We start from the raw sequence: 25,261 nt of genomic DNA on the forward strand, positions 1-25,261 counted from the left end.
TGTGAAATCTTTTTTCAAAATAAAATCATGTATAAATTATTGATTTTGGTCCACAACATTATTTCCTATCAATAACAATTGCTAAAAATAAATGAAAAACTAAAAAAAATCTTGTAAAAATTTTAGTTGATACATAAAAAATTGTACATATTTATGGAGTACCACATGGTATTTTAGTATATGTATATATTGTGTAATATTCAAATCAGGGTAAGCACATCTATGTGCTCAAATGCTTATCATTTCTTCATAGGGAAAACATTTACTACCTTGTGTTATGGCTTTTTAAAATGTATTGCACATTTATGTCTGGTGTTGTGTTGCACACTTAGTACCTGTTGACCAAGCTTTCCCCATCCTTCCCTCATGCCTCTCTCCCTAACATCTAGTAAGTAGTACTGTACTCTCAACTCTATGAGATCAGCTCTTACAAATGAGGAATGCTTAAAGTATGCATTCTGTGAATCAGTATTAATTCAAATGTTAACTGAGATAGTAATTCATTTAATCCTTAAAACAACCCTCAGATGTAGTTACCATTATTATTTCTGGATTTCTCAAGAGGAAACTGAGACATAAAGAAGTTAAGTAGTTTACCCACAGTAACATAGGTAGCAAGCAGTTGACTTGAGATTAGAGTCATGCTGTCCAAAATCCATGCTTTTAACTATAATGTATGATGTCCTATGGCATTCTGTTTATATCCAGATGGAACTTCATTGTATGAATGTTTTCATTATTAAACCATTTAATTTATATGTATTGGCTCATTCTTATGAACTGTGTACATTCAATTTTGTGTGTATGGTTCTTTTTATGTATTGAATTCCTAGAAATTGAATTGCTAAGTAAAGGTTGAAGTTTACTATATAATCAATTTATTACAAATTACCTACAAAAATGTTATGCCAACTTAGAATTTTGCCAACAGTGCATAACAGAACACATCTCCCCGTGCTCTCTTGGGAAATGGGTATTCCAATATCTTTAAGTATCTGCCAACCTGACATACAAAAAGTATGGTGTTTCACTGAGTTTTAAATTTCATTTTTCTGATTATTGAGATGCTTTCATTCACTTCCTCAATGAGTATTTACGAGTGTTTAACATTCCAGTTGCAGATACTAGAAATGCTGCAGTGAAGAAAAAAGACAAAGCCTCTGTTTTCACGGAGCTTATTCTAATGGGAGATGCCAAGTTGAGCTGAGCTGAAAGAGCAATAGCTGCACTGCCCGGTGTCAGAGCAGCTGATTATAGCAGCAAGAAAAGAATGAGTTAAATTTTAATGTCTTACGACAGTGGTACAGGCAAGAGGCTAAAGGGGAAGGGCCGACTTCCCCATTCTGATTTGCCCACAGAATGGTACGCTATTTAAGATTGGATGGGTCAGTACAGTACACTCACGGAGGTCACTTCACTGGTGAGCGAGCCCTAGATGAAAGGATGTGGCAGTTTTATGGACCCAGGGATGGGGCACATACAGGAGGAGCAAACCAGAGAAGAAAGACGAAGGAGAAGTCTACCAGTGGGAAAGTGCTGAGTACTGAGTCAGAGTGAGAAAAGCGTCCTTGAGGTTCCTCCATCATATATACTGAGGTCAGCAGAGGCTCCTAAAGATGACCTCTGCCCAAGGCCTTCAATAAAGAGACCTAGGAACGAAGTGCCTGGGCTAGGAATGCAAATATGTGAAAAAGCATGACTGGCCAAGGGGCTGAGACCTTGGCCTCAACTGCCTCCAGAGACTACAACACGCTGGTTGTGCACCAGCTCTGGTGTGGGAAGCCGGATGTCCTCCATCAGTTCTGCCAGGTTAAAGCCTTTGTGATTACCTGAGGTCAGGCCTGAAAAATCACACATAGTTTTTAAACCAGGAGCTGGATTCCTCAGGAGAGAGAGACATAGCCAAACATACCATGTCATAATAAGTATTCTGATTTGTTTTTAAAAGTCATCTTAAGGGATAGAGAATAACAAGTATGCTAGCTTCAGTAGGAAAGTCAGAGAAACCTTCCTCAGAGATAACATTTGATAACAGACCTACATGAGGTGAGGGAGTCATCACCAGGCTGAGTGGAGGAAAAGTCTTCTGTACAACAGGGACAGTTTGAGATAGAGTGTGGCAGGCCTTTTTGAGGACTGGCAAGGAAACCAGTGTGGCTGGGACTGGGTAAGAGAGGAAAATGGGTCTGCAAGGTGCCAGGGACCAGTCTGCATAATGGATGTAGTTCTTAGTGCGTTGGGAGGTAATGAGGATATAATTTTCAACATGGTGGGAAATCCTCAGAGGCTTTTGAACAAAGAATTGTATAATCAAGATAGCTTGCCTGAGGATCATCTTTTGGGGGCAAAGATGGAAGCAGAGAATTCAGTTATGTGGCAACTGATAGCAGCAAGCCAGGTGCTCAGATCTTCAGGGAGATGGAGGCACCTGAGAGTAAGATGGATAACAACAGCAGCAGGGGATGGCAGGAGTGTGGTCTGAAGACATGGATGACATGTGCTTCCAATGAGCTGCGGGCTTTAAACATACAGTGATGTATGTTACACATTCTATTCTGCTTTATAGATTTTTAGTAGAATGTATACTATTTCATATAATACTGCACTGTTATATATTTTTATAAAATATCATGTGCTATAATATCTATATGGTTCGTATATCATGTATTTATCTATGTAGTGGGATGCATGGTAAGCATGAAATCAAAACAAAGCCAGTCTTAATATAAATATCACCTTGGTCATCAAAATTCCTAGAGAACCATCCCTGCCCCATAAGAAAGAAATTGTCATTACTAACCTAAAGGATAAAGTCCCTAAATTCTCCAGATAAACACATAATTTTTTCTTTTCTCTATTTGTTCCCTCTCTTTGCTTCACACTGAGTCTTCACTCTTCCCTCAGCATATTCCGTTTCACCTCTGACAGAAGTAGTTCCACATGTTCTCCGCCATACCTGCACAGACTCTTTCTGGTATTTTCTGTAGATATTTCAAATGACCGAGGACAGCAGTGGGTCAGAGAACTGTTCACTGGGACAGAGGGAGGTTTGAAAGAGAGGAAGGTGAGCTCTGTTGCTATCTAAGTGAAGGTATTCAACAGATAGTTGGGTGTTCAGAACTCTATGAAAATCATAGGCTGGAGAACTATTGCTTATACTTGGCAGTGTATCCATGGAGATAGATGAAAAAACCTAGGGAGAAGATGGAGAGCGAGAAGTCCAACAACAAGCACTTGAACCAGGAAGTCAGAGATTGGGGAAGACTAGAGCATTTGAAGAGGAGTTGCCAACAGCGCAACATCCAGCAGCATGGTCAAATGAGACGGGGTTGCTAGCCACAGGGGGGAAATCACTGGCAGCACTTGTCAGGCAGCTTACTAGAGAGGTGGAGGTGGGAGGCAGGGAGTGAAGGTAGCTGTTTCTGCTCATTCAGGGAGTTTGACTGTAAGAGAAAGAGAAACTAAAAGCAGGAGCACAGGGAAGTGTTTGAGGCAGGGTGGTGAGTCTGGCGGCCAAGTTAAGTGAGACTGGACACCACAGATTTAAAATGTCACCCGTCTAAACGATAGGTCATTTCCTCTGGGAGTGCTACGCCGCTCCCTTTGTAAGAAAGGATATGTAGACTGAAAGTAGAGTGTCCTCACAGGGAATTCTACAGAGACAAAGGCTTACGTGTATTGAGGTTGCTGACGTGGAATGATGAAGGTACATTTTACTGTTTTGTTGTCTTTGACGGCTGCTACCATGTGTGACTGTTTACATTTCAATTAAGATTTAAAAATTCAGTTTCTTTCCCCAGCTCCCTGCCCACACATTCCCTCAGAGGCTACAATGGCTGGTGGCTAGACGTTACCACATTGCTCACTGCAGAGAGAGGCATTTCTATCACTGCAAAGAGTTCTTATGCAAAACATTCCAGCAGGGGTCTAGATTAGGTAAAGTTGAGGTCTTGGTGGAGCTGAGGAACGAATGCAGAGTGAGAAAGAACAACACCTGCAGGAAGAGGAGGTTGTGAACAGAGAGGAGATTCTAGTGCTTGAGCTGCTCTGGGTGATAAGGTTTGGTGTTACGTCATGGGGGTGCGCTGCTGAAATAGTCTGAGGGTGAAAATATTTGGAAATGATTCCTCTATGATGAACTCATCAAATTTATGGTAAAAGTGAATGAGAAAGGAAGATCCTGCATCTAGTGCCGAAGTCCTCATAGAGCAAGGGGGTAGTAACTGACGATCTCCGCCTAACAAGAAGGAGAGAGGGCGATACCTCCACATGGGGAAGAAATTGCCCAAAGACCCTGTGAACTAGATAACACAAGCGGTGGCTGAAAGCCTAGTGGCTTTCTTTGGGTAGGGCCAGATTTTAATGAAGAACAACATTGGAGTAAGTATCTACTGAAGAGGAGGAGGAGGAGGAGGAGGAGTTTATTACAATGAATGAGGCTTCCAGAGGGCCTAGTAAAGCTTTGGTGGAAATTTAGTAAAAGAGGAAAAATTAATGAATATAAGTAAGCAGAGCAACATGAGGAATTAATGTGCAGCCATTAGGGTGATGGCCAGGGAAGACTGAAGTCTTAATGGGGTCAGAGACTCACATGGTTAGCAGACCGTGGATCAGATGTGGCATTCAAACAGTACATGGCAGAAAAGGTCCTTAAGTATCCTTGGAAACAAGCTCCTAATTAAGGAGATGTCCACCTAATTCTTGAGAGCCTATCTTCTGATAACATCACTTAAGCTGGTTACGGTTAGACCATTTCCCCCACCAAAGTTCTGGAGAAGAGAGAGATTCTCAATGTTTTTCACCAGTGGAGTCCTGGGGAGTCCAGTTGCTAGGGGATCTAAACTCTGGGGATGGTAACAGTGGAGGACTGAAGCCACTTGGAGAAAACAGACCTGAGTCAAATCTTCCCCATATGGTTAAGGGGATTAGCAGGGTGCCCCATGCCTAGCCCTGGGTGATATGAAAACCAGTGCCGGGTGAGAAAAGGCACAGTGTAAATTGTGAAATACTTTCAGTTCCACTCAACCGGGTTACAGAGTAGTTTCACCTCATGGGAATCAAAAAGTGTTTGAGGAGAGGTGGATGGAAATAAATTTGTCCCATCTAGAGGCAGAAGCAGAGCTCATCTACAGCAGCTTCTCGAACTGGAACTCGTGTTAAAATCTAGATCTGGACTCATGTGGTCTTGGATGAGGCCGGACCCTCCCATAGATGATGCCAATGGCCTTGGTCCACCAACAACGCTTTGCTGCTAATTGAAGAGAACAGTTAGATGGGTAGAAGAGAAAGCCCTTGTAATTTTTGAGAGAAAGAGCCTGGGGCAGAGAATTTGGACTTGTCTATGAGTGCAGTGAGTGAGTGGGAAGGAGAGAAGATACTGTAAGACTGCAGAGAAAAATCTGTAAATCAAGAAGATAGAAATCACCTCCAGGCCCAGAAGGCACAGTTGATAGCTTTGCAATAATGTAACATTGACTAATAGTTGGAAGGACATTCAGCTGTGTGTTTGGTTTCTCCATTAGATCATCCACTGTATGTCATATAGCAAATTAGGCCCAAACTAGAATGTATCTTCTCAGACACAGCACTCGGAGCTTGTACAGTAGGTGGCACTCTTGCATGATTATTAGGAGGTAAGCAAGCCTGTCGCACAAGGCCCGGGTTTGCCTTGTAAGGTAACTCCCAAATGCACTAAGGTTTTCTTAGGTTCCTTTGTCACTGTTCTAGGTACCCAGCTGATTTTCCCTCCTTCCTCCCTGCAGCATGGCATGCGTCCTATCCCTCATATGCTTTGCAGACTTCTAAGTGAGGGCAGTGTGGTAGGCAGCAGTTCAAACTCCCGGCACTCTCAGTGATGCCTGGTGCATCACCGCCAACCTCTTGATTACATGTGCACCCTGGGAAGTCTGCACATGTTCCATTTTGCCATGTGTCTGTCACTGTTATTTTTTGAATCTGTTCCCTATTTGAAGAAAAAAAAAAACACTGATCAGATCAATTAAATTTCTTCTCTCACTAAAACCACAAGAAATGAAACTCCTCTCATGTCTCTCATAAAGGCGCCTCTCCTTTTAGTCCTTTTAATGTCCACATCCCTTCACTGAAATCCTGAATAATGAGTCATTATTCAGAACCTACTCTGACTTTCTGCCTAAGGCACCGTCTAACTTAATATTAACTAAGAAACAGTGTTCTTGCTGCACTTCTCGTCCCCTACTACTTCATTTCTTTTTGGCCAAGTCTCAAGAATTTCTGTGACCCAGAAAAGAAACCTTGAGTCTATCACAGTCAAGGAGTAGGGGGGCTCAAATCCTTCCCACAAATGCCAGTATCCTTTCAAGGACCAAACCTTCCTCTAAACTCTCCTATCCTTTGCCCTGTGCATTGGACATTTCCAAGGGCAGCACATTTTGGCGACAGCAAGTCTGTGTTGCTTGGGGTTTCCCCAGGACTCCCAAAGCGCATCCTCACCTTCCAAGTTCTCCTTCTGGTCCCTGAAAGAACTTAGAGAGGTCACTGAAGAAAGAAGCCTTGGTTCACTGAGTCATACCCAAACTGTTTTCTGTCCTTAGGAGACCTGGCCATGGGAACAGCAGCCATGGGGGAAGGTCTATGAAAGGAACTACTTGAATTTCAAAGATGTTATTCAATGTGACCCCCAACTAATGAAGCATAATAAAAGGGGAGATAGGAGATAGCAAAATTATCACCACTAATAACAATCTTTTTGCCAGAGCAGACCAAGATGACAGGGTATGACAGGGAAGACTTTGGGGGAGACTGTAGCAGTTGTGGAGACTGTAGCAGCTACAGCGATGAACACCAATCCTCAGGTTGTAGGGAAGTGACAGGTGGGTAAGAGAATTGTCTAACTCTGCTGGGTTTCCTTGTCCTGGAATTTAAGTTCACAGATCCATAGTACTAGAAAGCCTCTTAGAACATTTCGTTCTCCCCTTCTTTAAACTGATGAGGAAAATAAGGTTTATAGAGGTTGCTATTTGCACGCTGCCATGCATTCAGTTAGCAGTGAAACAAGAACAAAAATCCTAATTTATAGATGTCCCGGATGGATGTGCAGTACCAAATCATAATAGTCCAGCTCTTTAGTGTTATTATTGATAAGACTGAGCATCTAGATACTGTATAAAGCTAAGTGGAATTGGTTTTTTTTTCTTCCCTCTTATCTCTCATTCCCTAATCCTCTCCTTTTGTTTTTTTAAGGTGCTGCCTACCTGAAGAGTGAAGCTTATTTCAATGAGACTGCAGAACTGCCATGCCAATTTTTAAACTCTCAAAATCTCAGCCTGAATGAGCTTGTTATATTTTGGCAGGACCAGAAAAAGTTAGTGCTCTATGAATTTTTTTTAGGGAAAGAAAACTTAAATAATGTGGACCCCAAGTATATGCACCGCACAAGTTTTGACCAGAGCAATTGGACTCTACGACTTCACAGAGCTCAAATCAAGGACAAGGGCATCTATCAATGTATCATCCATCATAAAAGCCCCACAGGACTGGTTTCCATCCACCAGAAGGATTCCGAGCTATCACTCTTTGGTATGTGGCCCAGGATGTGTCTAAATCTTTGGACTTCTCTTATGGGTCCATATATGAGTAGAGAAGCTTCGAGGACAGGAGTTTGAAGAGCCTGGGGTAAGGGGTACTACAATAAGCAGGCAGAAGACACTCATTTCTCAGAAGTCCATTTGAAGGGAGTACAAGGTCTGAGAGTAGGGAGTGAAGTCCTTTATACTTTTATAGTTTGCTTCTGATAAATCAGTAGGAGTTTTCTTTGGGGACAAAATAGAGCTAACTAAATGAAAGAATAGAGGTAAATTAATTTGCCCATTGCTAAGTTTTATAACCATCCCAGCCTCAAATTTTTACATTCATTTTCTCCTTCAGTCCAAGGTTTCTTACCCACTCAATCTGCTGTGCAGCTCTTAGCAAGGAGGAAATCTGACTGGTTTGGGTTTTTCCTTTAATCTTCTATAGGTTGTTTATGAATTGTTTGCTGCCCTAATCACGAGGCCAGTAGACAGAAGGGAAATAACCCAGCAAAGAAAACCCACAAACTGACAAACTAGCTCCTCTGTTCTACTGGGCCCTCCAAAACCTAAATGTCACTGAAGATTTTTTTCTTATCATCATACAATAAAGTTAATTTTTTGGTTTTAGTACATACTTTTATTAATTGTGTAGAAAATAGATTTATGTAACCACCACTATTTACAGGATATAGAATATAGGACATTTCTGTCACCCTAAAAAACTCCTTCATGACATCCCTTTGTAGTCATACTCTTGCTGTACCCGCAGTCTTTGCTTTGCAGCCTATAGTTTTGTCTTTTTGAGAATGCCATTTAAAGAGAACCCTACAACATGTGACCTTTAAATATTAGCTTCTTTTATTCAGCACAATGCCTTTGAGTCTTATCCAATATATTGCATACATCCAAAATATGTTCCTTTTGATTATTGAGTTGTATTCTCTTGCTTACGGATTCAATCCACTGAAAGAGATTGGGCAGTTTCGAAATTTGGGGCTGTTTGAAGAGAGCTACTCTACATTCTGCATAAGTTTTTGTGTTTAAGTTGGTATTTCTCCAGGGTGGATCCCGAGGCATAGTATTACAAGATCCAGATTAATTGTTAATGAAATTTAAAAAGGCAAATCAACACCTATTCTGAAACTACAGAGTAAAGCAGATGCAGAATTTCGTGTACAATGGAGAGCTGCTCATCTCAACATTTGTGGATTCAGACTAGGCTACAAGGACTCTTGAAACATTTAAACAAATGCTAAAACAGTGTTTCAGAGTGTACTGGAGAAACATGGCATATTTTAGGTAGGATACAAAAGAAGGATTTTTAAAAGGAATTTATATGTATATTAACAAGTATTAGAAGAACTATAACTCATTCAAACTGTGATTTCAAAGATATTGCTACCTAGGCTAGCTAAGCTCTGGGAATCTACCCTCTACAGATCATATAAAGCACAACCAGAGTGTTCAAATAGCATGTTGATACAGCAAAACTGGAAAAAATGAATGTAAATGACTTCCAGTTTAGAAACAATATACTAAATTATAAATTAGTATGTAAAACATGCCAACTACTTTATAGCTACAGAAGAGCAAAGGGTTTGGCTGGCAGATGGCCCATGTGTGAAGTCTGGGGCCTATGTGCCAGTGATTTCAACAGAAATTAAAACACAAATGGCAAACATAGGCAAGAGAATCACTGCACTTATCAAGAGCATGTACTTTCCCTAAAAATAACTGGATTGGCCTGCATCTTCTAATATGTGATGCAGACACCTGGACAGCTGTACCAAAAACCATTATTCTGAACTTCTAAATCCAACCCGCCTCAACTCACCACCATCCTGCTTGGGTTTCTGACCTGGTGCCATGAACTCTTTTGAGTCCTGGCAAGACTTTAGCTCAATTTTTTCTTTTTTTTGTTTTCTTAGTCTGGTAGGCTGAAATAAAACCTTTGAGGAACTTGGGTATATAGTCAGACCAACTTTCCTTCAAAAGATTCCACTCCCTGGAATAGTGGCTTAATTTTAAATCTTTGGTAAGCTAATTTTAGCTCTCCATCTATCACCCAAGAGCATAGTAGGCTTTGAAAAATAAGTGTAACATTATCATGTGACCCACACCATAGGCCCATTTTCTAGATAATCTGGAGTTCCCAGTGAACCCTAGTGAGCTCCTAGATTGAGTACTGATTTGCTGTTGTCTTGCAAATACACCTAAATATAGTCTGATTTTTGTATCTCTATTCTATGTCCAGCTAACTTCACTGAACCTGAAATAGTGCAGATGTCTAATGTAACAGGAAATTCTGGCATAAATTTAACCTGCTCATCGGAACAAGGTTATCCAAAAGCTACAAAGATGTATTTTTTGCTAAAATTTGAAAATTCAACTGAACTGGAGTATGATGGTGTCATACAGACATCGCAAGATAATGGTACAGAGCTGTACAACATTTCCATCAGCTCATACGTTCCATACCCTGATGGCATGAGTAATGTGACCATCTTCTGTGTCCTGAAAATGAAGGCAATGAAGTCAAGGGAATGGGAGTTTCTCTCCAAACCTTTCTATAGAGGTAAGGCTGCTTCCTAACACTATTTCTTTCATCAGGTATGGTATAAGACAAAATGTTCAGTGCAACCTGCTTGCTAGGACATCTTCTAACCAGCCATTTTATGATGCTTGTTGGATGGACCCAAATGGAAGGTTCCTTCTCTACCTGAATGATCTAGGGCCTAGGAGTCTATGAGACTGTACTGCACTTGAAAAATATGCTAGTAGCTCCTGAAACTGACCCAGGATTTTGGGGGTAACTTTGAATGGAGGATTCTGGAGTTTTGATCAGAAAACACAAGAATCTTCCTGTCTAGAATACTTGCATTGATTAAAACACAGACACACACACACACATGTGCGTGCATGCATGCACACACACACCATGCATACATGGGTGCATTCATGCAGTATTTATTAGAAGTACAGAAGCATTCTAGATACTGCTGGTTACAGGGGTAGAAACTAAAAGATATGACATCCCCTCTGTTCTTGAAGATCTTCCAGTAGAATCAGAACTTCATGCTGTGCACACATGGAAAACTAAATTTTAAAAAAAGATTGAATTAGAATCTAAATTACATTCTATGGAAATATGTGACTAAATTGAAAATAAATTTATATAAATTGACCATTTCTGTGGGCATTCAGAGGCAGGCAGTCTCTCCAAGGGTCAGGGAGGCCTTCCTAAGGGCAATCAAGCCTCATATCATAAGAGAGATTATTGGGCTTAATAAGAGTGGAGGGAATTCCAGATGATAGACTTTGATGTGTGCAGAGATTTCCTGCACAAAACAATTCTGAGACAGCTTCAGGGGTCAGCAGGCGAGAGGACCCCATTAATCAGCTGTATCTGACATAAGAGAGGGTGTAGCAAAGAAAGACTCAGAGGCAGAAATGATAATGGCAGGATGGGCTCTAGGAACCTACAAAGCTGCAGGAAACGGTTGAGACTAAGCAGGGCTCACTAACAGGAGGCTGACATTCTAAAATTTCAGCTCTGTCTCATGTATGTTTGAGATGCCACACTCAAAGAGCAGTAACTACAAGCTTCTCTCCTAGACACTGCAGCTGCAGTCCCTCCATTGCTGCTTTTCTGAGCCCAGACCCGCTGCCCCGCCCAGCTGCCTTCTGCTCACATTGGCCCCTTCTCCAGTCTTTGGCTTGTCCCCTCCAGTGGCGTCCATCTAGCCCATTGTTCCGTCCCCGTCTTTGCTGCTTCCTTGCTCCTGGCATCTGTCTTGGACATAATTTGGCCTACAGACATGCTCTCAGTAAGAGATCCTGAGGTGTAGCCCATAAGCCAGTTTTACAACAGCTTCCACACCCTCTCCTAATTTCCTTCAGTTTCGGGGAGCCCAGTAAATAGTGGGACAGCCTATCCTGTCCTGCCTGCTTCTTCTGCAGTCTCTCTTATCCTCTCCACATTCAGCACTTTCATTTAGCCACTAGAATCCCCATACCTGACATGTCTTGGGCACTCTGCAGGGCTCCTGCAGTTGCCACCACTGTAGCTTTATGGTGGCTCACTGTTCTGTTGCTTCTCATATGCTGCCAAAACCTCCCCAGGTAGCACTATCTTCAGAAACGTTTCAGCTCTAGCTGCTTTGGGAGATAGGGCTTGCCGCTCTGTATCCCTAGTCTGTGGCTTGAACAGAGATAAATTAGGTCACAAGCCAAACTAGAATCTTTGTGAGTGTCAAAAAATAGTAACTGCCACATTGCAAGTATAACCTTCCTTTACTGGGAATGTCCAACATTCTCTAGGAGGATAAACTAGGATGTATTCAAAAGGTATTGAATATACACACAATACCAGTAACTCCTCTTTACTGTCCCAGGAACAGGGAATATATCTCCGTATTGTAGCTAAAGGGAGATCAACTGATCCTACTTTTTTCCTGTAATTTGAGATTGACTGCCAGAATTATTCCCCACAATGTAAATAACATAAACAACTCAATTCTTCATCATGAAATCTACTTTCAACTTCCCAGGAATTTGGGGATTCCCATGCAAAGACATACATAGCTGCTGATCTCTGGGGAGCTAATTCTGACCCTGATTCCTCAGAATGTGAGGAAATATCGAAGATTTCTAGTAGTGGCACATGCAGAAAGCCATGATGAGGAAGTTCGCTATGGCCTCAGTGGAAAATAAGACCAAACAAAGCTAAACTGGAGAGGCGAGGCTGTGGTACAGGAGACTGTACCATTTGTCTAAGTGAGGGAGCCTTATTTATAGATGTTGGTGGATGGAGGAGCCATTACAAAGGAATCTTCAGGGTTTGGGAACTGACTGCACAGGCTGGGGTAGCAGGGCACTGTCCCGTTGATTGTATATTCAGAGGTTCGCTTAAATACTTTACTCGGATTCCAGTATCATGGCCAAGTTCACCCTCTCCTTGCAGATCCAGCTCAGTATCGTACCCCACTTGGGGAAGGAAGGCAGCCCATTCCAAGCATTTGGCCAGAGATACTGGCCTGATTCTTAGTTATCTACTGAAGCCCTGAGACTGGGACTTTCTGTGGTCTCCTGTGTGGATCTCAGGTTCCTCTGGAGCAAAAGCTGCTGAGGAAATAAAGAGAACAGCAGCAAATATGAAATGTTTGTAAGTGAATTTATGGCTGATTGAAAACTTGTCATTTTCAGTTCCTAGTCACCCTTTGCCTGTTGCACACCAGCCGTCCTGGATTACAGCTGCATCTCTAATCACTGGGATCTTCTTGTGTGGGATGACATACTTTCTATGGAAGAAGAAGAAGAAGCAACGGGCTGTCCTTTCTAACAAAGGTGATGAGTGAGTCTTTCTCCTCTCTGCAGATTGCCACTTTGAAATCACTTGCTCCAAATCAGCTGCCTTCTGGAGCTCATTGGCTGAGCTCAGACTAGGTTTTTCCTCAGGGCTTGGAGGCTACATTGGACTCAGCAGCTGATAATGCTGCCCTGGACTTCTAAGAAAGGTTTCATTTCCAATCTAAGTTCTACAAACATACTTCTGGTTTCTAGCTAAAGTTGATGATCGCTTGCTCTACCTACCCGCCTTCATGAAGTTATTGGGATGATTCAAGAAAGTAAAATTCTGGAAATATTTCTAAATGTTGGAGAATATGGACTTAGAGGTATTTCGACAGCAGTGTTTGCCAGATGACCACAAGACTTAGTTCTCATCTCTGAAGGTCTACATTTCCCGTGAAATGAGATAGATAAATTGTTCCCCATTAATTTAGAAACAATAATATTAATGTTTACTGATTACCAACTAGTGAATATCCACTATCAAAGATACCAAAAATTAAAGTCAATCATACTTTTACTGGTAAGAATAACATGATTTTGCAAACAATATTTTTGCTGTATATCTTCCAGATTTTTTCTGTCTATAAACATATGCTATTATCCATAATTGAGATAATATTATAAGGGCTCTTTTTCATAAGCTATATAATATCATATGACCTGTTTTCTAACTTTGACATACTCAAAATAGCAAGACAATTTTCAATGGCATAAATATCATTCTACAGCATCATTTTAAAGGGCTGCAAGATATTCCATTATGCAGATACACTTTAGTTTATTTACTTAACCAACCTTATATTTTGAACACTTTGGCTTTTCCAATAGTTTTGCTATTTAACAATCTGCATTTAACAATCTGCTTCTACTATGAAGATGTTTTAAGGAAGCCAAATTGGTCCCTGACCTTATGATACTTCTGTGCCTATTTGTGGCTTAGGTTGGTTTGGATAAGGGTCTAAGATAATATTTTACTTTATTTCAACAATTACCTCCCCTGGTAAATAGTTTGGTTACGCTAATAGTTATGATGACCTTATTCATTGTAGAAAACATAAGATGAATAATGCTTCTGGCCAGCATCTTATTTAAGATTTCAGTGTATTGGTTTTAAGATCTATTTAGAAAATAGATGGATGACATTACACTCATTCATTTCATCCTGCAGTACTTTAAAAAGAAGAAATTGGGGGAATAATTACCAAATTTTAATAAATTAATACAAAGCATATAACAAAGCCACTCAAACTGCAAAAGTATGGAGTGTACTGGGAGGTCTATGAAAAGAAGTGGAACACTCAGACACAGGGTCCAGTGTACAGATGTATATTGGGCATGCCCTGATGTGAGGTGAAACATTTTTTACTCATCAAAAGTGACTTTTCAAGAGAAGAGTTTGAAGCTTCTCTTTCAGTGCAACTGCCGCTTAAAATTAACATTATACAGAGGCAACTTTTGGCTTAGGAATAATCTATTTCTAAATTTGCTTTCACATAGGAATGATCAGCTTACAGTTAAAACAACAAGAAGGGTTGCAGCAAAAGAGAGTAAGAATGTTTCTTTTCCCAGGAAATTTATATTACCTAAGGGTGCTAATGTGTGTATATGTAGGACAGAGGTTGGAAGCTATGTTTGCACATATAAGGTGGTTATATTGGGCTATAGGCAAAAAAAAAAAAAAAACAAGAAAGAATAACAGATATATGAGCCCCCTAGTATGGATAAATAATACTGGTAAGAAAGAGTTGTATAGTTAGTTAAGTGTGCCGATGTGTTTGATCAAAGCAAAGAGCCTTCAGATCCCTGGAGGGAAGGACACATACCATGTATAACCAGCCTAGGTAAAAGTGTTTGTAAATCTTAGTTCTATAACTTTAGTATTGCCTCTCCTTGCTTTGTGGATAATTCTGGCATCAGCTATGTGACAAATAAGATGCTGACCCCCCAAAAAATTTCCACTTGCTGTAACCTAGAACCTATAGCACATTATCTGATGTGGTAAAAAGGCAATTTAGCCCCAACCTTGAGATAGTGAAGTTAGCCTGCATTATCCAGGCAGATCCAACTAATCATAATGAGCTACAGAGATTTACCTATGCAATTTAGAGAGATGAGCTGGAAGAGAGGGGAAGTTGTTGGCTTTGGACTTGGAGAATGACAGCCATAGTCAAGGAACGTGGATCACCTGTAGAAGCTGGAAATGACCCTTAACTAACATCCAGCCAGCAAAAAATGGTAATCTCAGTTCTACAAACATAAGGAATTGAATTCTGCCAGCAGGCAGATGCAGAAGCAGTTATGATCCATCTACAGAGACACAAGCTTATTGATAACCAGTCAGAATTTCTCCAAATATGGAACTTCCTCCTAATCTGACATTAATCCTTTTCTCAGAAGAGATAGCCCTCCAAGTAACTAACCTGTCATTAAAAGTCCTGTTCATAGTTTGTTCTTTAATAATAGTTTTTCTATGTCTTATCTATACATATTTACCTCATTTAGACCATTTAGATGAATAGAGAAGAAATGCCATAGTTATTCTACCTGGTTTCTAGTCTCTCTCTCTCTCTCTCTCTCTCTCTCTCCTCTTTCTTTGCTTCCTTCTTTCACTCCCTCCCTCTGTCAAACAGGGCAGATAAAGCATGAGAAATTCTGAGTGTTGAGTATTGTCTTTGACCAATGAACAGTTAGTTTATCTCTTTACCATTGTGACTTGTGTGACAGAAATCTGTATATAATAGTACTCAAGCAACCAAACAGTTTTTACAACTTGCTTGCCTAAACAATCAGTAATGATTTCTGACAGGCCAAGTGTCTTTTCCAAAAGAAATAATTTTAACCAACATTTAAACAGAAACTGTACAGAGTTTAAAAACTGAAAGTTAGTGATCTCATCACATTTGCCCTCCAAAATGCTAGATTTGTAATGAAATCCCAAAGTATAGAATCTGCCTTTTCATTGTCTGCTTTCATTTTTAAATGGGAACTTTATTTTTCTTGGAAATGGCACTGATTTTGCTATGGGTATGAAAGGATAATGTAACTATTTTGTGTTGGTCTACAGACATCTACAATACTGTATTCAGCTGTAAGTACCATTATTTTTAAGAGGAACTTTGGCAATAAAATCTAACCATATTTATAAGGTGTCTGGGAGCTCCATTAATAAGAAATATCTTAAGTGTTTTAGCTCCTTTTGTGTTGTTGTAACAAAACTCAGATTGTGTGCACTTCATAAGAAAAAGTTTATGTAGGCTTATGATTTTGGAGGCTGAAAAGTCCAGCACTTAAATCGTTCAGGAACAAACTATATCCAGTCCATAGCTTTAAGCAACTAAGGGTGCTTAACCTGAGAAAAAGTCTTAGAAGGACAGAAATTCTACATTCAGATATCTGCAGAGCTGCCACAGGATGTGAAGATCACACTTAGGGCTGCAGTTTAGCTGAATGATAAAGCATTTACCTAGCATGCATAAGAATTCAATTCCAAGCACCACCAAAAAAAAAAAAAAAATTCACACTTAAATATGTAGCTCCAGAGGGTGTATCTGAATGAAGGTTATGTGAAGGTATAGGGAAATAAGATACACTTTTCTAGCAATTAAAAGTCTTTAAATTGTGTGGAAGAAATAGACTTCTGCATTTTTCCTGGAAATATTAACTGCTACAAAAATTATCCTCCTTCCATAAACAACTATAAATTAGAAACATACTTGAAACAACTGTTATCAGACATTGGACAATGAACAGCAGAAAAATATAGTTTTAAGAAAAGGGAAAAGATGAGGTGTGAGCCTTATGATTGGCCACTTACTGTCTGGATCAGTGTCCATGCTGCTTTGCAGACAGGGGGAGATCATCTACCGAAATTAGAACAGAACACTAAAAACATCTCTTGTGAGCATATATGCCAAACTTCTTAACAAAATAGAAACTAACATCTAGCAGGATATTAAAGACATGCTACATCATGATCAAATACTGTTTACTCTAGGAACACAGGAAAGCTGAATATTTAAAACTTAAGCAATAAAATTCACTGTATTGAGACTGAAAGAAAACCATGAATATGTCAATGGATACTGAAAATGTACTACCCATTCATAATTTTAAAAAGGAAAGAAAAACTCTCACAAAGTAGGGATTCAAGGGGAATTCCTCAGTCTAAAAAAGAACAACTACCAAGATCCTTTCATTAGCATCATATTAGATGACAAAGACTTTCCACCTAAGATTGGGGAGCATGCAGATGTTGACACTCAGTACTTTTGTGTAACATTGTACTGGAGATCCCAGCCAGTGAAAGAAGACATTAAAAGGAATGAGGCATACAGACCGGAAAAGAAGAAAAACTATCTCTTTTTGACAGATAACAATCACGTTTGCAGAAAGGCCTATTAAATCTATTAAAAAGCGATTGGAACTAATAAACATGATAGTAAAGTCAGAGGATAAAAGGTCAATACCCAAAATCAAGAACAGCTCCATCCTTGTAGAGTAACAATAAACAACTGAGCGCTGAAAAAACTGTTTAAATGCCATTTACAGTAGCAGCAAATAATATTATAAGCTTGAGAATAAACTTATCAAGCAAATACAAGATCTACATACTAAAACCTACAAAACATTACTACTGATATAAGTTAAAGAAAAAAAATATATATATATAACACAGGGAGAGCTTATACACATACATATATGAGCTTATACACATATATATGCAATGTTCATGAATTAGAAAATATTATTAAGATATTGATTTTTTCCCAAATTGATCAAAATGATCCTACCTTGGCTACTTTTTCATCACTATGACAAAATATCCAACACCCACATTTAAGGGAGATTCTTTGAGGTCTCAGTTTATAGTTGGCTGGACGCAAGAGAGAAACTGCGTAGCAGAGGGCCATCACAGAGGAAGGACGCTCACGTCATGGTGGGCAGGAAGCAGAGAGCAAAGGGAGGAGCTAGGGAGGGAGAGACGCCCTTCTGGGCCATGTGCCTGGTGACCACCTCTTCTGAACAACCCGGCCTTCTAACAGCACATTCAGTATGTGCCTTCATGATCTGATCTCCTTCCATACAGATGAGAATTTTGGGAGACATTTCAGATCTAAACCATAACAAACCCCAATCAAAATCCTAGAAAGGCTTTGCAAAGAATTTAAAAAGCTGACTCTAAAAGGTATATGAAAATGCAAAGGACTTATAATTGCCAAAGCAATAATGAAAACTAAGAGCAAAAATGAAAGGTCTGTATTACCTAATTTCAAGAGCTACTAATTAGTTACAGTGATCAGGACAGAATGAGACTGATGAAAGTGTACACCAGTCAGTGCAGTAAAACAGGTTCACACATACATTCATACAGTACTAATTTTTAACAAATTTACCAAGGTAATCCCATGCAGAAAGAAAGGATAGTCTTTTCATCTGATGGTGTTGGGAGAATTAAATACGCACAGGTCTATAAAATAAAAAAAAGTGGATCATAAACATAAATATGACTAAAATTTAAAGACTTCTGAAAGAAAATATAAGAGAGAATCTCTATGGCCCTAGGTAGACAAATCTTAGATAACACTCAGAAAGGACAAACCATATTATAAAAAGGCAAAACTGATAAACTGGTCTTCACCAAAATGAAAAGCTTTTGCCATTTGATTTTGTTAATAAAACAGTAAATCAAACACAGTGGGAAAAAATGTAGATGTTCATAAAATATGTATCTGACAAAGAATATGTATCTAGAATATATAATTATTATTACTACTAATTAATAAAAAGACAATCCATAATTTAACAAAAGGATGTACTCATAAAATACTGCCAAGCGGTAGACGGATGGGCCACTGGTGATACTCAACATAGATAATTTCAGAAGCATTATACTAAGTGAAAGAAGCCAGGCACAAGAAAGCTACACATTATATGATCCTATTTATATGAAATTCAAGAAAAGGTAAAATTATTGTGACACTGAGCAGCTCAAAAGTTACTTGGGAATGTGATGGGGAAAACATTGATTAAAATGAGGCAGGAAAAATTGAGGGGGGCTTATTGAAATTTTCTCTCTCTTGACTAGGTTCTCTCTTTTAATTCAATAAAATGTTTGAATTTTATTGTTTAATGTTATACCTGTATAAAGACAATTATTCTCAAATATGCACACACATAAAGGAGAAATTCCAATGACAGGAAGCTTTTGAGAAGACATTGTTTAATAAAGACTGAATCACAAAAGTATCAGTGGTGATGGTGAGAGGATTCCTGTATCTGAGTTCTTTCATGAACTCCCAGGTTAACAGGCCCTCCTATGAGGCTCTGAGTGGGACAGTAGTACTGACATAACAGTCAAGTCTGTACAAATAGAAACTCAGGCTTTGGAAGATCTGGCTGGCTAGAGAGTTCCCACTTGGACCTGACCATGTAACGATGTGTAGTATTTAGTAGCACCATGTAGCTAATCCCTTTAGCCACTCATGTCTTCAGGATTACCTTTCTTCCCCTGCTAAGCCTTGCTTTCAGAAAAGGTTAGAAACACTTTTCTAATCACTAAGTGCTAAAATTAAATATGTTACCCCTCCTACTGGGTATTCTCATTTGCAAACATGGAGCTGTGAGTGAAAAAAAAAAAAATCTGTGTCCAACAGTAGATCTTATGACGCAGTAAGCAAGTGAAGATTTTTCCTTTTTGGATGCAAAGAACTTCTTCCCAGACCCCCTGAAATTGCATGGCTGGAGTAACCATCTCTTCCATGTGTAAGGTCATGGCAGTTTCTGAGTACCAGGACTTAGAAGCCTCTTCAAACTCCCCTCCCCTCTCCCCTTTTCATATCTCAGAGGAATACAGTTTTTGAGGATGTTCTGATCTCTTTCAGAAACCACCAGAATGGAGAAGGAGAAGAATGAAGGGATTGAAGAAAGGTGAGGCCTGACCCTGCAATGTTGTTGAAAGAGCTTTACTTCCCATAATGTCTGAAGTCTCATTGGCTTGCATCTGAGACATGCTGAGACCATAGCAAGCACGAGCTAGTGGGAGGGAGCAGAAAAGGAAATGCTGTAATTAAGACCTGAAGGGAAGTAACCCATCCATAGATGCACTGAAGTCGTGGCTAAGTAAAAATCCATACACAAGCTTCGAAGGTGGTGGGCCTGGGCTGCCTCTTGTACATCATGGTGACTCAGTACCCAGCTCAGTGCCTGGGCTAGTGGGCACCTACAGATATAGAATAAATATACAAAGAGGTGAGGAGTGGAAACATGTTTCCTTCAGCCTTAGTGCCTTTGCATCTGCTCTACTGGGAAGGTTTTTCTGCTATTTCTCCACTTCATTCTTCTTGTCTTGCTTAAAGTAGCACTTTCTTAAAAAAAAAAAAAAAAACTCTTCCCCAAAGTAGTTAGTGCCCACCTTTTACAGTGTTCTGTGGATCCTTGAGTTTTGAGTTTTTTCTTTATAACAGATTGTATTTGCATATTTATGAAATTGTCTTATTAAGCTCCATTATGTAAACTAAACTCTGGGGAGAGTGAAGACCATATCAGCTGAGCTCATCACTGTGCTCTGAGTGCCTGGCATAGTGTCTGGCATACAGTAGGTGCTCAATAAACATTTGTTGAGAGAATAAATGTATACATAAAAGAACAGATGGAAGTTCTGGATGACTGGTCAAGCTGTCTGGCCTCCATCCCTTTTGAGGAGCAAGGCTCTCAAGAATATTAGGGCTCTGGGGGCTAATGGGTCAAAGCAGCCCTCAGTCAAAAGCTGGTTGCACAGAAAGGGTCATGACTTCAAGGTGAAGAGGCCAGCACAGTGCCCAGCACTTATCTGGATTCTCCTGCCACTGTGATTCTAGCAGCAGAAAGAGTTGCAGGCATGAGGGAATGAGGTGCTGAGTTCCTGCCAGTTCTGTCAGACTCTGTTCATAAATGGTCTGCAGGAATCAGCACAGGGCCAGACAGAATACGGAGTAGCTGTTGGAGGAAGCATGGGTGACAGTATAGACTGAGATTCTTTCCTCCTGTCTTCTCCACCTCTCTCATCAATAACCTCTTTCTATTCATTGGTAGTACAGTGGCGTCCTATCTTGAAATCTAGAAAGGGAAAGAGACTCTACAGTTAAATCTCAACCAATTCTTCTTTTCTGTTTTTCCAGAGTGAAAATCCATGTACCTGAAAGCAATGATAAAGAAGTGCAATATACCTGAAAGAAATGATAAAGAAGTTGTTCAGCCTTAGTCATCGAAAATGCTACACGATTTTAATTAAAGAAAAAAATTTCCTATGAGTATCCATTTTTATATCATTTCCTTCACAAGTTTTTAAGCAAACTTTTGGGGTTCTCTCAAAAGCCAAGCAAATATTACTTTTAGTAAAAGTAAGGACTTCAGGACTCCCTGTAAGCGAAGGAACCTCCCTAGTACAGACTTTAATTCTCTAACTGCTTCATTTGATTTCAGAACACACTCGTGAGCCACCTGAATGGATCTTCACTTGGGAATAATATTTAGGACTGACATGTCCTGCTTCAGACCAGATCCCTCTCTTTTAGTTTACACAATGTGTTTTTATATGGAACTTTTAGTTCTAGGGGTACTGGTTTTTATCTGCCTTGAACTTTAAGGTAGTGTCCTGTTTCATGTTATGTGCCTGGGACTGAACAACAACCTCTTTGGTTGCAGTAGGAAAACATGTTTTACAATTTTATAGTGTTTACAGTGATATCTGAAACTATAAATAAATATATACTAAACAGCAAAAAAGATATAACCAGTCAACTCTGAATGGAAAAGAGACTGGATTAAAAAAATAAAAAGAAGGAAAGAAGGAAGAAGAAATACTCTTAGGATTTACTCATGCTTTTTATTTTTTATGCTCTTTCAGGTAGTAGATAGTTAAGATTATGTAAAGTTGTATTATAAATGTCATGAATTGTGCATAAATGCAAACCTTCAGAATACACTCAAGATAATGAAAACACACCAAAAAGATTTTAATGCATAGTGTAATATTACAACAGTCTAACCATGAAGTATTTATCAAGTCAACAAAAGCCTAATCTGTTAAAAGAAGAAAAATGATTTGTAAAAAAAAAAAAAAATGTATACTGTGCTAATGTAGTTACTGTGCTATAAAGAAAGGGGCTGGGGATTTAGCTCAGCGGCAAAGGCGCCTGCCTGGCAAGCGCAAGGTCATGAGTTCGGTTCCCGGTACCGGAGAAAAACCAAAAAAAAAAAAAAAAAAAAAAAAAAACCTACCCCTTCCAAGGAATGCTTGTCCCTCTTTCGGGGTCAGTAAAGAGTATGGTGGCCTGGTTACTTATCGTACAGGAGACAGTGAGCAGAATAGCCTACCTCTGCGGAATCAGGAGCGGGAGATGGAACCAGCTCTGGACCCCAGAGCCACTTCTACTGGAGCTGTTGATGACTGGGAAGGTGAACCTAGCAAGGCTTGTTGGAGAGCATGAAAGAAAGCAGAAAATCATGGTCACTTTTGAGTTCCAGCTTTCCTCTTGATAAAAATGACTGAGGCAATTGTGGTGATGATCAACTGTGCCACAGCCCATCAGCTAATCCTTAAAGTCTGGGCTCTGGGCCTCTGTGGGGAGGCCAGTGTGAACCCCTGTATCAGAGCATGCCCCTCCCAGTTACCTAAACTGGAGTCCTTTCCTAGCTTCCCTCTAACTTTCCAATTAAAGCTTTTTTCCTATAAATTTGTGCTTTAGTTTTAATTTCCATTTCTACTAAAGCAGAGACCCATGTTAGCTGGGGACAGATTGAGTGCCTAAACATGGCGCTCTTCCAGAGTTTGTCTGACTCTGGTCCCTGTGGACCGGTGGGTCCCAGCAGGGAAATCAGCCCCGCAGTTAGTCTGCTAATGCTCTTTCCCTTCTCCTGATCCCTCCATGTTAAATTCTCTTGGGACACCAGGGAATCTGTCGAGATTTTTACGGATTGGGAATTACAGGCCAAGGTTGGTTGTACTGCTTCATTGCTAGTTGTCTTGGTCATTGGTCTAACATTTGAGAGGCACTGGTTTTTTCCTAAAGTTCCCTGGATTGGAGACAGATGTTTCATTGGGCAAGGCATCTAAATATCTCTGATTTTCTCTCTAGCTGCTGTCTGCTCATGTCCACCTCTATACTCACACTTCTTGGACAGGGAGCCAACCCTCTCTTCTGATGATTCATAACTTCCTTCCCTTGGGTGGTGTTGTCTGCCACTATCTGGGGGAAACCAGATCCTAAGGTTCATGGGAAAATCTCCTACTCCTTTTCCTTTTCACTCAGAGACAGTAAAGGTACCCCCACTCTTTTACTCTGGTTAGAAGTCCAGTCCCTTAACCCGGTGTGGTGGGGCCTCAATCCCAGTACTTAGGGGTCTGAGGCAGGAGGATTGCCTCGGCTCCATAGCAGGACGCTGTTTCAGAAAACAGAAAAATCTAGTAGTTCCTCAGCCTGTGCCATCAGGCTGATTTTAGGAGGTGGGTTTAGTACAGTCATCGCTGAGCTTTTGGGAACTTCTACACATGACACCCTCTTCAGGTCCATCCCAAACTCCAACCCCTATCTTTGTCAACTCTAGAGCTTTGTCAGCCCCTCAAGGACAGATCTGGAAACTCTCTGTGCTTTCCAGCTTGTTATGCTCATTAAATTTCTTTCCTGTCTTTTATCACTGCTAATCTCCTTAAGAAGCTTATGGGACAAGTGGCAGAGCCTGAGCTTTTGAGACTGTGAGAGCTGAAGCTTTTGCCTAACTTTCGGAAACAAACCTTTAAGTTGTACCTGGAGAAAGCACACTGTTAGGCATTAACCTTTCAAGCTAGCCTAGACTCCAGATGAGGAGGAGGACTTGGATGGTCCCATGTGGCTGCTGAACTTACTTTTAATCAAAGACATTTTCTTTCCACTTTGGTCGATATTAGTTGTTTTCTACTATTATTTAGTAGAACAGACCAATAAATCCTAAAATTTGACAAGCCCTCAGATTCAGACCCCTGGTAACTCCCTTTCTGACCTTAGACTTTGCTGTCTCTTCTTTCTCATTTGAGTTCTTTTGGCATACAGAGCTTTGTAAGTTTGGATTTGACAAAGAAATTTGCCTTGTCAAATGGGTTGTCTTTGAGCACTTTGAAGGCTTCTGGACTTAGGTCATCTGGTTTGGAGAGGGGAATTTGCCTTGTTATTGGAGCTCTTTTGGCCTTCTGTAGTGGCACCTACACACAGGGAGGACAGGTGGAAACCTTGCTGCTGGCTGGGAGAAATCAAAGGGAACACAAACTGGGCCACCATGAGACTGGTTGGATCACCCAGAGTATCCAGGCTGATTGACTGCATCACTCTAGTCCTCAAGGTAAATACTCTGGTGTGGCTTGGCCCATGTGGAAAAAAAGAAGTTAAGAAACCAGGTTGTAAGAGAGATCTCTATTGAAGTTTATGTCTGTACCAACAGTACCCCCTAGGGAACATTCTAGATAACTTTTCTAAATTATAGTTATAACCTATGATTAGAAAAGAGACTTAGTATTGTAATACCATATGACCAATACATCTAAAAGTGTACTCTGATTTAATGTAATTGTTTTATGTGGTCTGTATGTCTTCTTATCTGTCTATTAATCTGTGTTTGTGATGATTATTAATATAATTTTCTCATGTGTTCTTTGTTTCTTAAGCTGTGTTTATGCTAACTGACTTGATAAAGGCTAAAAATCTGATAGGTACAGCAACAGTCCCATCAACTTATCTACACAAGGGTCTCCAAGATTTGGAAGAAAAGAGACAAACACTCGCCTCTAGCCCATTTGTGTGGCCCTAAGTGATGCAGGCTTTAAAGGAGGTATCAGGGGTGAATGATCACAGGATGTGCAGCATGCTCACAGGGAACCATTTGAGAAGAATACATCTCGTTTTTGGGTTAGATGGAACTCTAGTACCTCATCCAAAAGGTCCAAATGAGGGGATGGTTGCCCTGCATCTTGAGCTAATCCAAACCTGTTGGCATTTGGGGCTTTCTGGGACAGATAATAGGGAATATTCAGCTCATAGGTGACACTCTGGGAAGGATTGTCCACAAGCAGCTCTCTGTGACCCAAAGCATGTCCCTAACATGGACTCCTGAGACAGCCAACCGACAAGTCTCTAACAAGTTGTCTTCTAAGAACAGTGTTGGGCATGACTTAATTCAAAATTCAGCATGGTAAACTGCTCCAAAATTCCTAAAGTAACTATCACAGCTGCTCCACTTTTATATTTTAGCTCATTTCTTTTCCCTGTTGGTTCTGTGCACAGGTTTTTGTTTTGTTTTGTTTTTGTTTTCTTAAATCTGATTTGTTTCTCTTTTGTCTTTACTGAAAAATG

At 40.1% G+C, this 25,261-nt stretch overlaps 1 protein-coding gene across 4 annotated transcripts in view; it reads left to right on the forward strand.

Moving 5' to 3' along the window:
- Positions 1–22,003, forward strand: part of Cd86 (CD86 molecule) — a 60,948-nt gene extending 38,945 nt beyond the window's left edge. For all 4 annotated transcript variants that reach the window (XM_013515236.1, XM_013515234.1, XM_013515233.1 and 1 more), the window contains 5 exons: positions 7,222–7,557; positions 9,805–10,125; positions 12,756–12,896; positions 19,784–19,829; positions 21,059–22,003. In XM_013515236.1, coding sequence (XP_013370690.1) covers positions 7,222–7,557; positions 9,805–10,125; positions 12,756–12,896; positions 19,784–19,829; positions 21,059–21,110 — 896 coding nt within the window. In that variant the 3' untranslated portion in view covers positions 21,111–22,003. The remainder of the gene's footprint in view (positions 1–7,221; positions 7,558–9,804; positions 10,126–12,755; positions 12,897–19,783; positions 19,830–21,058) is intronic.
- Positions 22,004–25,261: the final 3,258 nt, after the last annotated feature.

This window comes from Chinchilla lanigera, unplaced genomic scaffold, assembly GCF_000276665.1.
Source record: "Chinchilla lanigera isolate Chin_1 unplaced genomic scaffold, ChiLan1.0 scaffold00026, whole genome shotgun sequence".
NCBI classification, from domain to species: domain Eukaryota; kingdom Metazoa; phylum Chordata; class Mammalia; order Rodentia; family Chinchillidae; genus Chinchilla; species Chinchilla lanigera.